Below are 12,268 nucleotides of genomic sequence, written 5' to 3'. Positions count from 1 at the left end.
CTCCCATCTACCCATCCACCTATTCTTCCATCCACGCATCCATCCATCCATCTGTCCATCACCCGTCTGTCCATCCATCTATCCATCCATCCACCCGTCCATCCATCCATCTTTCTGACTATATATCAACTTACGACATAATTCCTTTTTGAGTGGGAGGTTGGATTAGATAATCTAAAACGTTCCTTTCAGGTCTTCGGTTCTATGAGGTATATTTTATCTTAGACCATATTGTGATTATTTTTGGCATGGTGTTTATCTTCCTAATTAAGTTGCTTGGACTCATTTTAACATATGTTTCAGAGCTGGCATGGATCTAAGAGATAGTTCCGTCCAAGTTCCCCATTTTATGAGTGAGATGCAGTGACTCACTATAGCTCATCTGGCTTTGCCAGGATACCATTCTGCTTTGAATTATTTTGAACCCTGGATACGTGGCAAGTGCTGAATAAGGACAATGATCCAGATAGGCAATGAGCAAGAGGGAATGGCAGCCCGAAACTAGAACATCACCTGTCTTTACCTCCCTTGTCTGCCAAGGGTCACTGATGACAATGATGATGACGGTGGTGGTGATGAGGATGATGATGGCAATGACTCCTGCAATTCACTGGGCCCTTATATTAGAAGGGATTTGAGGAGTCATCCAATATACCTTCTTGTTTCCTGCCCACTTACGCCTGATTCATTTCTGAAAGATGCCTACCTTATTTAGAAAATGCTTGAGACATTTTCTTGTCTCTATTTGAGCCACCTCAAATAGATTTGAGCCATCATTCCCCTCTGTTATATATGTTTATTCTTTTTCTCCATTTTAAAAATGAATAACTATAGAACAGCATATAGGTCACTGAACCACACAGCAAAAGGAAGTTGGAGGAAGCAAAAAGAAGTAAACTATATGATCATGGGCGACAAGACATTGGTGACAAATTGGAACCTGGGTTTGGAGATAGAGAAGCTGGCTTCCCTGAGACACAAACACCGTATTCATGCCGATCCCTTTCTTTTCCAATTCCAGGAAACCTGGCGTGGGTGAAGTTGAATCACCTGGAGGGTGTGCCAAAGCCTAGTTGGTACTTTGGACTTTTACTTGCAGCAAGATCGCTCCCATTTCCTCTCGGAGCTGAGTTGGGTGAGCTCTTGGCTTCCATCCCTGCCTCCATTCGCTCCCTTTGAGAAGGAAGAAATAAGATGCCGAAGACCATACTATCATTTGTCGAGTAGCTACACTATGTTAAGCACTGAGTTTTACATATTTCATAGCACTCGTTCATCTCAGCAATGTTGAAAGGATGGTATTATTATCCCCACTTTACAGATAGGAACAGCCCAGGGTTCCCTGATTGGTAAGTGATGGCTGTCCAATTGAGCCTGACCTATATACGCTCTATAGTCACTCACATGAAGAAAAGAGCATGGGCGCATTGTGGCCCCATTCCTCCTCAGGTTCTGAGATAGACATGATTTCTCCTGCCCGTCCCCTGGTCGCCACCTCCTCTAGTCTATGAGCTTCATGCTCTGACAGGATGATCCTCCTCTCCCTACACATGTGATCATGGATCAAGGAATGGAGTGCTTTACCTCACACACACATATTGCAGACTCTTAAATCCCACCTCCAGCTTTAACTCATAACATCGAGTAGGGCCTGCTCTCCACTCGTTCATCTGCTTTCTTCCCTGGAATTAACACCCACTTTTGCACACCTGTGCAACGTCAGGGTGCGGGGTGGCCTCTTCCAGACCATACTTCCCACTATGGAGGGAAGCACCTACGAGGCGACCGGGCCCATCCCGGGTAGCACACAGCCCTTCCACATCGGGTCGGAGTACAGGGCGCCCAGGGACGCACGTGAGTGGTGATTCAGAGCAGCAGCTGTCGACACACTTAAGGCACCTGTCCCACTGTGCCAGGCGGAGACGAAGCCAGCTCCTGTATTTGGCAGATAGCTCATTCCCAGTAGCAGTAAGATCACAGCAGGGTATGGCAGAGTTACGGGGCCAAGCGGAAGGAGGACTGTCACGTGGGTTTTTAAAATCAAACGAGTGGCCTTTACAAACGTCCATCCGAAATCTTCCAAAAAGGGATAGAGGGGTAACAACAGCAGTGACCCCACTCTTACCTCCAGCTCAAGCTCGATGAAGACCAATCCCATATGGACGTCAGAGGGTAGATAAAATTCCTCAGGTGGCTCTAGGGCCAACTTCAGGATGGCCGATGTCCCTAGATGGGTTCCTTTGCCCCTCTTCAAAATGAGGACAGATGGGTTTGGGTTTTTTATCTTAATACTTGGATCCCAAAGACCGTCCTAAGAGCAAGACGTGCCCTTGGAAGGGCGAGGACACGGGGAAGCCAGGAGGGAGTTGCGGGGGGAAAATGGGCAGGTCACTAGATAAGGGTTCAGGGAGGGAACGCAAGCTGTGTGTAACCATGTTTTGTTCGAGAGACCTCGCCCCTACCAGGGGTGAGGATGTAAGAGGAGGTACTCCTGACCCACCTGTGTTGATCATCCTTGTGTTGATACGAAGGCCTCAGTTTCCTACCAAGTCTTACTTTATAGGTAGCATCATGTGTCCCTATTAATTAGGAAAATTGAAAAAAATTAAGTGGTCATTCCCAGGTTGTCTTGAAATACACGTATGAGGCAGCTCAACCAAATACAGCATGTCAAACCAGTCCTCCAGGAAGGGCCCTCGCTCTTCAGAAGAGTCTGTAATAACGTATGGCTTGGCCAGCGGTGGGAGTCCCTATCAGCTCCAACAGACCAGGTCTTTACCAGGGCCAGGAAGGCACCAAGGTTTTGGGTGTGTGCATGAGAGTATATACAGAAACTGTCACACCCACGTCCCACATACCATGACAGGGTGGAGCCATTTGTTGTCCTCACCTTAATCTTTTCATCATTTTTAGAAATACCATGCTTTGACAGTGCTGGGTCCCTAAGGACACAGTCCAGAAATTCTCAGCAGACCTCAAGGGCACCTTTCCAACAACAGTTCCCTTTATCCGCTCCTCACATCTGGGGATCCTAGACTCCAACCACAGCCACGAATAATATTTATTTCCTTAGGGGAAGCAGGGGTCATGTCTAGCTGTGTCTAATTTCCAAGCCTGTATCCACAAGCCTACGACGCCTACTCTTAGTACCTTCTTTTGGCATTTTCTCAAGCTGTACAAAGCGGTCAGGGAATTTGGATTAATAAATGAGTGACTATATTGCTACTTTCCGAAGACACAGTGGAAAAAACAGCACTCAATATGGTCTTGAACAACATTTAATCTCTCTAGGCTTTGGGGTTGAGCCTCTGATGGTGACTCCTGATCCACAGGGTGCTGTGTAGACGTACAGAAGCACTGCTTCAGGGAGGCAGCGTGCAGCATGGAATGAGAAGCCAGGGTCCCGGCTCTGTCGCTGAATGGCAGAGTGACCGCAGATGACTCCCTTCCCTTCCCCAACAGCGTGGGTCACAAGAGTCTTGTCTCTAAGATTCCTCCCAGCTCTGACATTCTGTGAGTGACTAGCAGAGAATGTATGGTGTTGCCTTCCCATAGAAACTGAAAAAAAATCTATGTGCAGTAGCATAGGTAAGGCCTCAAACAGTTCTTTGGTATTTATAAAGTCTCTGGGCTCAGACTCCCATCTCACTGTTGGCCCGGCCCTGGGGTCAGTCACATGCAGGCTGAGAGTGGGAGCGGAAGAATAGGAATGTCCCCGGCAGGGGCCACCGCACGGTTTATTATAAATGCATCAAGCCCGTGGACAGGGGTCCTTCCCAGTGGCCGTGTGCTGTGCGGTCACCCATCTTGCCTTCGCAGGCCAACCAGAGCACTTCTGTTCTCAGTCAATGGACAGTTTTAGCTACAGGGACGCGCCCTAACCTTGGGACCGGGGTGTCCAGAAGTCCAGAACCAAGGGACGAGCCAGTCCCCTTCCACGCAGGGATTCTGGGGGACCCACATTTCACATGACACTGCATTTGCCTAATGTCCCCAGCACATCCATTGTCTCAGCTGACCTTTTATTCCTCAGACTCAGCCCCCCCCCCCACCTTCTCCCCTTAGTTCTGGCTGGGCTGAACCCTACCCAGTGGAAGAAAATCTCCAACACAAGCAGAACTCTGAGCAATGACTCCTTGTGTCATATAAATAGCTTCAATGATATATACAGCCTATAGTACATGGACACACACACACACACACACACCGTCTTGTGGAAATCATCTTCAGGATGATTTGGGCAGGCACTCAGTGACACAACCGCTCTGAATACAAACGCGCGTCCGCTGGAATCCAGTCTCTTCCACCCCTTGGCCTCAGAGAGAGGTGCGCGCTGGAGAGAAGCCCACTTTGTCCGAGCCCCGGGCTGTTGGGTGGGAGAGGACCTGAGCCTCCTGTATGGCAGAGGGTGAGACGGGGACGGCGGGGCCATGCTGGTGGCCAGCGACTACTCCTTCAACAGTCCCAGCTTCCTCAGGGCCTCCCTTCGGTGCTCATCCGGGACTCCTTTTGGGGAGATCTTGACACTGACACAGGGGGGTCGAGGCAGCTTGTCACAGCTCTGTCCTTGGAAGGACAGGCGCTTGGTGCTCTGCTCCTGCTCCAGGTCAGCCAATTTGCCCACCTGGATCCCGGCGAAGTCCTTCCCCGTGCCCAGGGAGGCAGGCCGGGGCCTTGAGTTACGCAAGACGCTGGGAGACACCTTGTCCAAGAAGGAGCCCTTACCCAGAGAGGTGCTGGTTTGGGGACTGGGGTCTTTCTCGGCCGAGAGGTAGCTGCTCAGCCCCACACCCGAACGCTCCAGAGTGTTGGACTTGAAGCTCATCTGTCTCAGGCCAGGGACGTTGCTCTCCCGGAGAGTGAGCCCCGAGTCCGCCTTTGCCCGAGCCAGAGGACCACCTGCCCCAGGGGCTTTGGGGATAGGAATCGGCATGGATTTGGCAGCTGGAACCTTGCCTGCAGTGGGCTCCTGGGCAGGAATCAACCCCTTGTCGGGAGAAGAACCCTGAGCTGGAGTCGGAGCCGGAGGCTTCGCTGGAGAAGGTCCCCGAGTGGGAGCAGGAGCCGGAGCCTTCCCTCCGGCAGGCGCAGCGGCTGTGCCCTGAGCAGGCTGCGTCGGCTGAGCCGGGGCCGGGGCTGGAGCCTGGAAGGAGGCCTGGGCATGGGTCTCCTTGAATCGGGTGGAGCTGGTGCGTTTACTTAAGTGGGGGCCAGGTTCATCCTGGTCCTGGGGGAGCCCCAGCTTCTCCAGGGCCTCCCGGCGCGCTTTCTTCTGCTCCTGCAGCGAGGAGGAGGCCAGGCCGGAGTCTCCTGCGGTGGCCTCGGAGTGGCGAGACAACCAGTGGTGGGGCTCACTGTGCAAACTGCTTCGGCTGCTCTTGAGAACGATATTGGGTGGCAGCTTCCGGGGCTTGGGAGCTGTGGAGGGCGCTGGCCGGGCACTGGGGTCCCCCCCTGACGGGATGGGAGCATCTCTGGCTCTCGCGCTCTGAGATGACGCGGCGGGAGGAGGCTGAGGCTGCCCCGGTCCCCCTGTTGAGCCCTCCTCACTGGCTTTTTGGGACATGGCCGCTGAAGGAGTCTCCTTCCTCTCCTGGGGGCTGAGTGACGAATGGAGCCGGGGCGTATGGCTCTGCAGTCCTGGCCTGGGGACGCCCAGGCCGCCTTCCCCACGCTGCTCTGGCTGGCTGTCCTGAAAGGCCTCTGGTGGGGGGATGGGTACCGTGTCCAACCCAAGGGCAGGCGTCAGGGGGCCGGCCGGAGCCTGGCTGGGCTCACCGCTTTGGCCGGCCTGCTCTCTCTTGGGCTCTGGGACAAGCCCCTCAGGTTCCCCCAGGATGTGGCTATTCGTCCGAGTGGTGCTTTCCCCGGGGTTCCGCTTCCTGCCAATGTGGATATTTCTGGGGAGGCTATGGGAGCCAGACCTGAGGCCCAGGCCTTCGGGTTCAGGCAGATGGGGTGAGCTGGACTGAGTGTCTGTCCTTGGCTCCGGTCCTTGTGGGACGATCTTCTCCCCTGGATATCCTGTGAGGGCCCAGGAGAACGGGCAAAGAAGAGTGGACAGAGGTGAGAACCCTGCTGCCCGGGGCAAAGCTAATACCTCCCGAACTCTGGTCTCCACTTAGCAGTGGGTTTTGTTTTGGGTTGATTCTTTGCTCTTAAAGGAGCCGCCCTGTTGCATGGCTATCATTCACACTGACAGATCGATCTGAGCAGGTTCCCTTCAACCTAGGATTACTTTTTCACAATGGTTGGGGAAAGAGCAGCCTCCTATAACTCCAGGTCCTTGACTCGGGCTCCTTCTAAGCTTCTACAGAAGCACCAGGGTGGGGGAGAGATTCCCTCTAGCTATCTCGGGGCTCCCAAGCAACTGAGTCCATGAACAGCAGATTTGCTCTTGATTTGACCAGACTTCCGCCTTCCTCCACCTTCACTTTCTATAAACACGTGAATGGCTCTGGAATGGCCACAGCCGTCCCCACACGAGTGAGCGACGTGGGCTCTTTCCTTCCAGCAGGTGCATTAGGCCCACGGACCAGGGAATCAGTCTCAGGGAGCAGTGAAGCCTTTGTCCCCAGTTACACCTCTATCTCCATGGAGGTTCTAACACACTGTCAGTAAATATTTGCTAAACGAATAAATCAATGATTGCAATCCTGATAGCAGTGGGGCTGTCTTCAGGAGTAAAGTGCCCCCCTCACTCTGGGACATATGGCCCCACCCTCATGGCCACACTCATGTGCCATCCTGTCCCCCTTCTACTGAGCCTCAACACCACTGGCTTTCCACCCCCTCTCACAAGAGCCTCGAGGTGCCACCCACTGAAGTTCAGGGGGCCCTTCCCCCTTATCTCTTGCAGCCTCATCCTCCTGGAGCATCCAGATTAGCTCTCCAGACTCACTTCGTGTCCCCAGAGCAACCATCCACCCTTCTCTGAACCCCTCCCATGAACCTCTGCGGTCATGTCTTTTCAGCATTTCTGCGAGAGAACGGGAGCTAGTCAAACCCTTTTCCCTCCCAGGCCTCTGAGACTTCAGAGAAAGACAGAGGACGCCGGCTTGTCGGCAGTCTCTCCTCTGCAGGACATGGCTTATTTCTAGCCAGGGGCGTGGAGAGGAGTGCTGTCGTTCCTTCTGCCTATGACCTTCAGAGGAGAGGGCAAACAGGGTGCAAAGCAGCCACAAGAATGTCCTGGCTTTCTGGGTTTGTTAGCGGTGCCACCCCAGATGGTCTCTCTTACCCTGAGGGGCAGGCTGGGTGACAGGCAGGGCTCGGGGGCCGCGGGGAGCTGTGTCCTGTTCAGACTCGTCAGTGGACAGTCCGCTGTCAGCCTCAGTGTCCAGTGAGCCGATGGTCTCCTCCAGGAAGAGCAGACACTCCTTCTCTTCTGCGGACAGGAAGTCGTAGCTGCCGTCACTCTGGAATGAGGCGTGGAGGACAGAGAGAGAGGGAGAGAGGGAGCTGTGAGAGGGAGCTCCGCAGAAACTGGTGGGGCTGAGAACCACCCTGTGTCTGGAAGGAATGCTGAAGGGCTGGAAACCTTTCCAGGAGGCGACTCCGCAAGTTTGCGGGAGTTATCTGTCTCCTGAGAAACTGCGAGCACCGGACAGGGAGGAGACTGGCGGCTGTGGGCCCACCAGCGCCCAGTGCTGGGCAGGCAGATGGCAGCTGGCCTTTTCCACCCAGTCCTGGGTGGGACGCTTAGGGGAACAGATCAGAAGCAGTCCCGGGTTCTGATTCTAGTTCCTGTGTGTGACCGGCACAAGCATATCCCTCTACGTGTCTCCGATTTAGCTCTGAATTACATGGGTAACATAATGACTTGACCTTAAACTTCAATGGTATTAACTTGTCAGAGTACTTTTGCACACTTGATCTGGTATGTCAAGGACAGTATAAGGACAAACAAGAAACACAGCCAGCCACTGGCTATCCGGCCAGGGGCAACAGTGGTATGAGTAGCCACAGATAAATTTACCAAATAATTTACACTTGACTTTGAAATGCATTCCATACAGGATTTTTTTTTTCCTTTGTGTATTTACTTTCTTGATGGCATTTGGCTCTGGCTAACATTCAAATAAGTGTGCATTTCTTAAGCAAATATTAACTAGAGGTGGGTAGGGTGGAGAAACCGGACGGGTATGGGAGGAGGGGAAAGGAACTTAGTGTGAAATATCAAGTAGATATTAAAGTAAATAACCGTCATGATGAAAAAGCACATAGGGGTATTTGGGGAAAAGTGTTACGGCCCTTTTAAATGGTTGCTGCCCACGGTCAGCAAGGCCAGGAAGATCCATAGGATAGTTGCTCTCTAAAGTTGAAGGTTGAAGGGAAAACCAAAAGGGCAAATGGAAATGTAAGAAATTTGGCCTGAGTTTCCTCCTGGCATCTATCTCATCCCTCTTCCTAATATTTAAGATACTTCAGAGTTATATATTCTCCAGACCCACTCAGATGGCCAGGAAAGATTTGAGACAGCTCTAAAGATACCCTAGGAGATGGTTGTTGGAATAACCCCACCAGTTCCCCTGACTCCTTAAAGGGCCATCTGGCAGGCCGACCTGTCAGAGGAAGCTACAAATGTAGCCCGTGGAAGCCCTGAAGCCGATTCCAGGGGTTCCCTGAACAAAATCTTCTTTACGGCCCTCTTCTTCCCAAAATAGCTTTGCCAAAGATAAACCAACTCTGAATTTCTCCTTTGTGGAGGATTCACCTTGCAGATCTTGAATCCGTGCCACACTCTGTGTCCAGTAGTATGTAACTGCTCGTATTGGCCTCAGCCTAACAGAAACAGAAAGATGTCTCTGTGGTCCCACCATCTCAGGTCAACAAGAAATTATATATGGACTGCCCACACTTTGGATTGTGTGTGTATGTGTGTGTGTGTGTGTGTGTGTGTGTGTGTGTGTGTGCTGCTTTCTCTACTCCATTTTTACATATCAAAACTCACTGGCTATATTAAAAGTCCTTGACATTTGGTAGAGATCTTCAGCATCCTTAAATTTTCAAGTACCTCTGTAGGATATAGAGCAATAAAGTATAAATTCTCAAGGGTTATTAGGTTATTAGGTATACAATGAACACCAACAGCAAAGGAATGTTTCCATTTGGACGTAGGGCAGATGTACTCTTTCGCACCAGCCTTACAACAACCTTGACTTAAATTCATCCCCAGAAAAATTACAATTTGTTACCTGCCACTCACAAACAGTTAGACACGATGACTTTGGGCGATTCTGAATCGATGCTCCTGGATAAGGCTATTTCTTTTCTACTTAGAGGCGTGTGCTGAGTGTTCTGTGTTTCACACGCATCTCGTTCACTCCCCCCACCCCCCGGAGGACTCGGTGTTTACCTTATATCCCACCTTAAAACGGAGGAGACTGAAGGTTACAGAAATTCAATAATTTGCCCAAGGCCATAGAGCTTATAGATCGAGAACTCAGACCGGCTTGGCTCCAGAACCCGGGCTCCTAATTACTCTGTCCTCTGTGATCTTGGTAAAAGATTGAAGGCACCCTGCTGGCTGCAGGGAGGCTTCAGGAACGTGAGTGCTATGGTGATCTACCCTCTGCTTTCCACCAGGACCTCAGATCACTGGCCCTCGCTCTCACCTCAACTTAGCCCCCCACCCCCCGTGAATGAAAGCTGGGAGCAAGTCTCATCTCATTGCGCTTTGGGACTGTCCCACCCTTTCTCTCGAGAACCTGGGTGACTCAAAGGCAGAAATACCAACCGGTGTGATTCACTCTCTGACAAGGAAGATGAAAGCGAAGGAGTAGCCGGGCGGGCGGCGGGCAGGGCGGGGCGGGGCGGGGCGGGCGTGCAGACAGAAGCAGGGGGGGCGGGCTGCAAGGCGGAGAGTACGTACAGATCCAGAGCGGGTGGACACGGTGCTCATGATGCTGTCGCAGCTGCCGATGCGGGTCACGGGTTCCGAGCCAGGCCCCGCTGGCCACAGCTCGCTCCTGGGCATCGCCTGAAGCGAGGTGCAGGGGCGGTGAGAGGGGCTCCCAGAGGGGAAGTGAAGGGAAGTGAAGAATGTCCCAAGCCGGCCTGAAAAGACAAGAATCAAAGCCACGTGTGAGCCGGGCCAGGCTCTGCCCAGGCCCCCGGGGGCGCGGCGGCAGGGACACCAAGCAAGCAGAGAGCTGGAAGGGGCCGTGCACGGCGGTTCCCCACACCTCCCCGCCTGCGTGGAAGGACGCAGAAGCGGGCTCACACACATGCAGGAGGACGGGCTCAGCAGGTGCAGAAGCAGTCTAGTCAGAGAGGGAACTCCACACTTGTCTTGGCTGCTTTTTTTCTCTGCGTCGGGGAGCTTAGGCTACATTTCCAGGACCACAAGCAATAAATAGGAAGGGGTTCATAACGTGGGTTCTGGAGGAAGTCAGATCTGGATTCAAATCCCGCTTGCATTTACAGTTATGTGACTTGAGGCAAATTACTCTTTGACTCGGTTTTTCTCATTAGGTAGGGTTAACGCAAGGATTACATGAGAACAGTTTGCGCAGCTTAGTTGGAAGTAAATGCTCGATGAATAAAGGACTAACTGCTACTGTTCTTGTCGTAAGAAAAAGACAAGGTCCTTCGAGGATCAAAGTAAACTGACGTAAGGGAACAAGAGTTTAGAAAAGAAGGGTTTGGGTTACGTGGGGGAGAAGGAACGGGGCCCTCAACGACACCAACCTCATAGGGTTGTCACGGACATATACTGAGATACTTCACGTAAAACACTGTGCAGTAACTGTTAGCTGCTGTCATAGCCAATATCATCAACAGCCCCTGCCACCAGGGCCACCATCATCTCCCTGGTCTGGGAGCCTCTTATGTAACTCACACAGGTTGATACAAACCCAGTTTCCCTCTTGTGTACCACCCACTCTGAGGCTGCACTTATTTCCAGCAAGGTTGCCTAATCTTTGTCAAATAAACGAGAGAAATGGCCTGTGTAGCTTCCTCCCAATTCCAACTCTTAGGGAAAAAGAGTTTCAAATTCACTCTGCCAATAGTAAGAGCAAAGGAAGGCGGTACCATTTTCCTTCTGAAAATCGCAAAGTCTGGAAAGGCCAGATGGGGCTCTCCTATGCTGAAATAAAATTCTGGAAAAATTAAGTTTAAAAGCCAGTTCCAAGGTCAGATAGGGAGTTTGGAGAGAGCTAGGATTAGAATCTATATTTTTCCTGTGACACCATTTTATATTTTCTATCACCTTTTCTACTCCCCACCCCTCTCCCCCTTTACTAAGTAAAATGTCATAGAAAAAAATGTGTTCAATTGGAGATCTTGGGACCCGGGGTTTGGATTCCAGGGAGGTTGTCTCTTTGGCCTCTACCCATAACTTCTTCCACTGCCAAGTCAGGTTTGGGCTGTGCTGGGTGAGTCAGCCGTCAATGCTGTAGAGCTGACCAGCACAAGGCCGATTTGGGGGGAAGGTCTGCAAATGGGACAGGTAGGGAGGGGCAGGACAACGGGGAGAGAAGAGGAAAAAATCCCAATGAGCCAGACACATGGAGTTCATAAGGGTCCAGAGCCTCTCAGGAGATAGGGACAGGACCACAGGGGACAGACACACCAAAGGAGCCCAGTGATAAATCAGCATTGGGTAAGATAGCTCTTCAGTCTTCTTCGTGACGTTTCTTTCCCAATACCCAGAACCCCAAAGACAGAAACATGAGGAGTCACGTGGATGAAGTTCAGTCTCCTCAGCTATCCATTCCATTCATGACAGCTTAGATTCAGAGGATACTAACTCATCCCTAACATTCTGTAGGGCTGAGGCCATTATAGCAAAAGAGATCCATTTCTCATAAGCTTAGGCACACAGAAGGCACTCGAAAAATGCTGGATGAATAAACTTGCCATCTGTTCTAGCATCTGTTGAGTTAAGCTGTTGGAAGACCACTTTTTTTGTTGTTGTTTTTGCTCTATTATTACAGACTCTTTCTTAAGTAGTTTATTTCCCTGAGAATATACGACTCAGTGGAATTTGGGCAATGCCTTCAGCTAAACTAACATTCATGAGCACCTAACAGGGATGGGGCAAGCAACACTTTATAAGACAAAGGCATTGCTTCCAAGCAGTCAGTGTAAATCCAAGGGTCTAGGTTTGGGCTCCAGTTTTATCAACATTGGAGCAATAAATATTAGTACTGTATTAATCACTGTAGTTAATATAATGTTGTGAACGGGTGACCAGATGATGCCTCTGCCTTTCAAAGACAATTACCACCCTGTTCTTCCAAGTACTCTTCAGACTTTATGA

The 12,268-nt window shown here is 51.3% G+C and overlaps 1 protein-coding gene across 8 annotated transcripts in view; it reads right to left on the bottom strand.

Moving 5' to 3' along the window:
- Positions 1–758: 758 nt before the first annotated feature.
- The window catches only part of LOC102959459 (ubiquitin thioesterase OTU1), a 35,318-nt gene continuing 23,808 nt past the window's right edge, over positions 759–12,268 (bottom strand). For 4 of the 8 annotated variants that reach the window (XR_006213990.1, XR_006213992.1, XR_006213991.1 and 1 more), the window contains 5 exons: positions 9,875–10,059; positions 7,241–7,418; positions 4,208–6,024; positions 2,501–2,579; positions 759–2,248 (listed from right to left, as the gene is read on the bottom strand). Coding sequence is in view for 1 of the 8 variants with exons in the window: in XM_042976331.1 (XP_042832265.1) it covers positions 4,448–6,024; positions 7,241–7,418; positions 9,875–10,059 (1,940 nt within the window). In the remaining 7 variants the exon portion in view is untranslated. The other 4 variants (XR_006213989.1, XR_006213987.1, XR_006213988.1 and 1 more) reach the window with 4 other exon arrangements.

This window comes from Panthera tigris, chromosome F3 (assembly GCF_018350195.1).
Source record: "Panthera tigris isolate Pti1 chromosome F3, P.tigris_Pti1_mat1.1, whole genome shotgun sequence".
Taxonomy (NCBI): Eukaryota; Metazoa; Chordata; class Mammalia; order Carnivora; family Felidae; genus Panthera; species Panthera tigris.
Note: the sequence above shows the minus strand (reverse complement) of the source record. Positions and strands in the feature narration are given on the sequence as shown.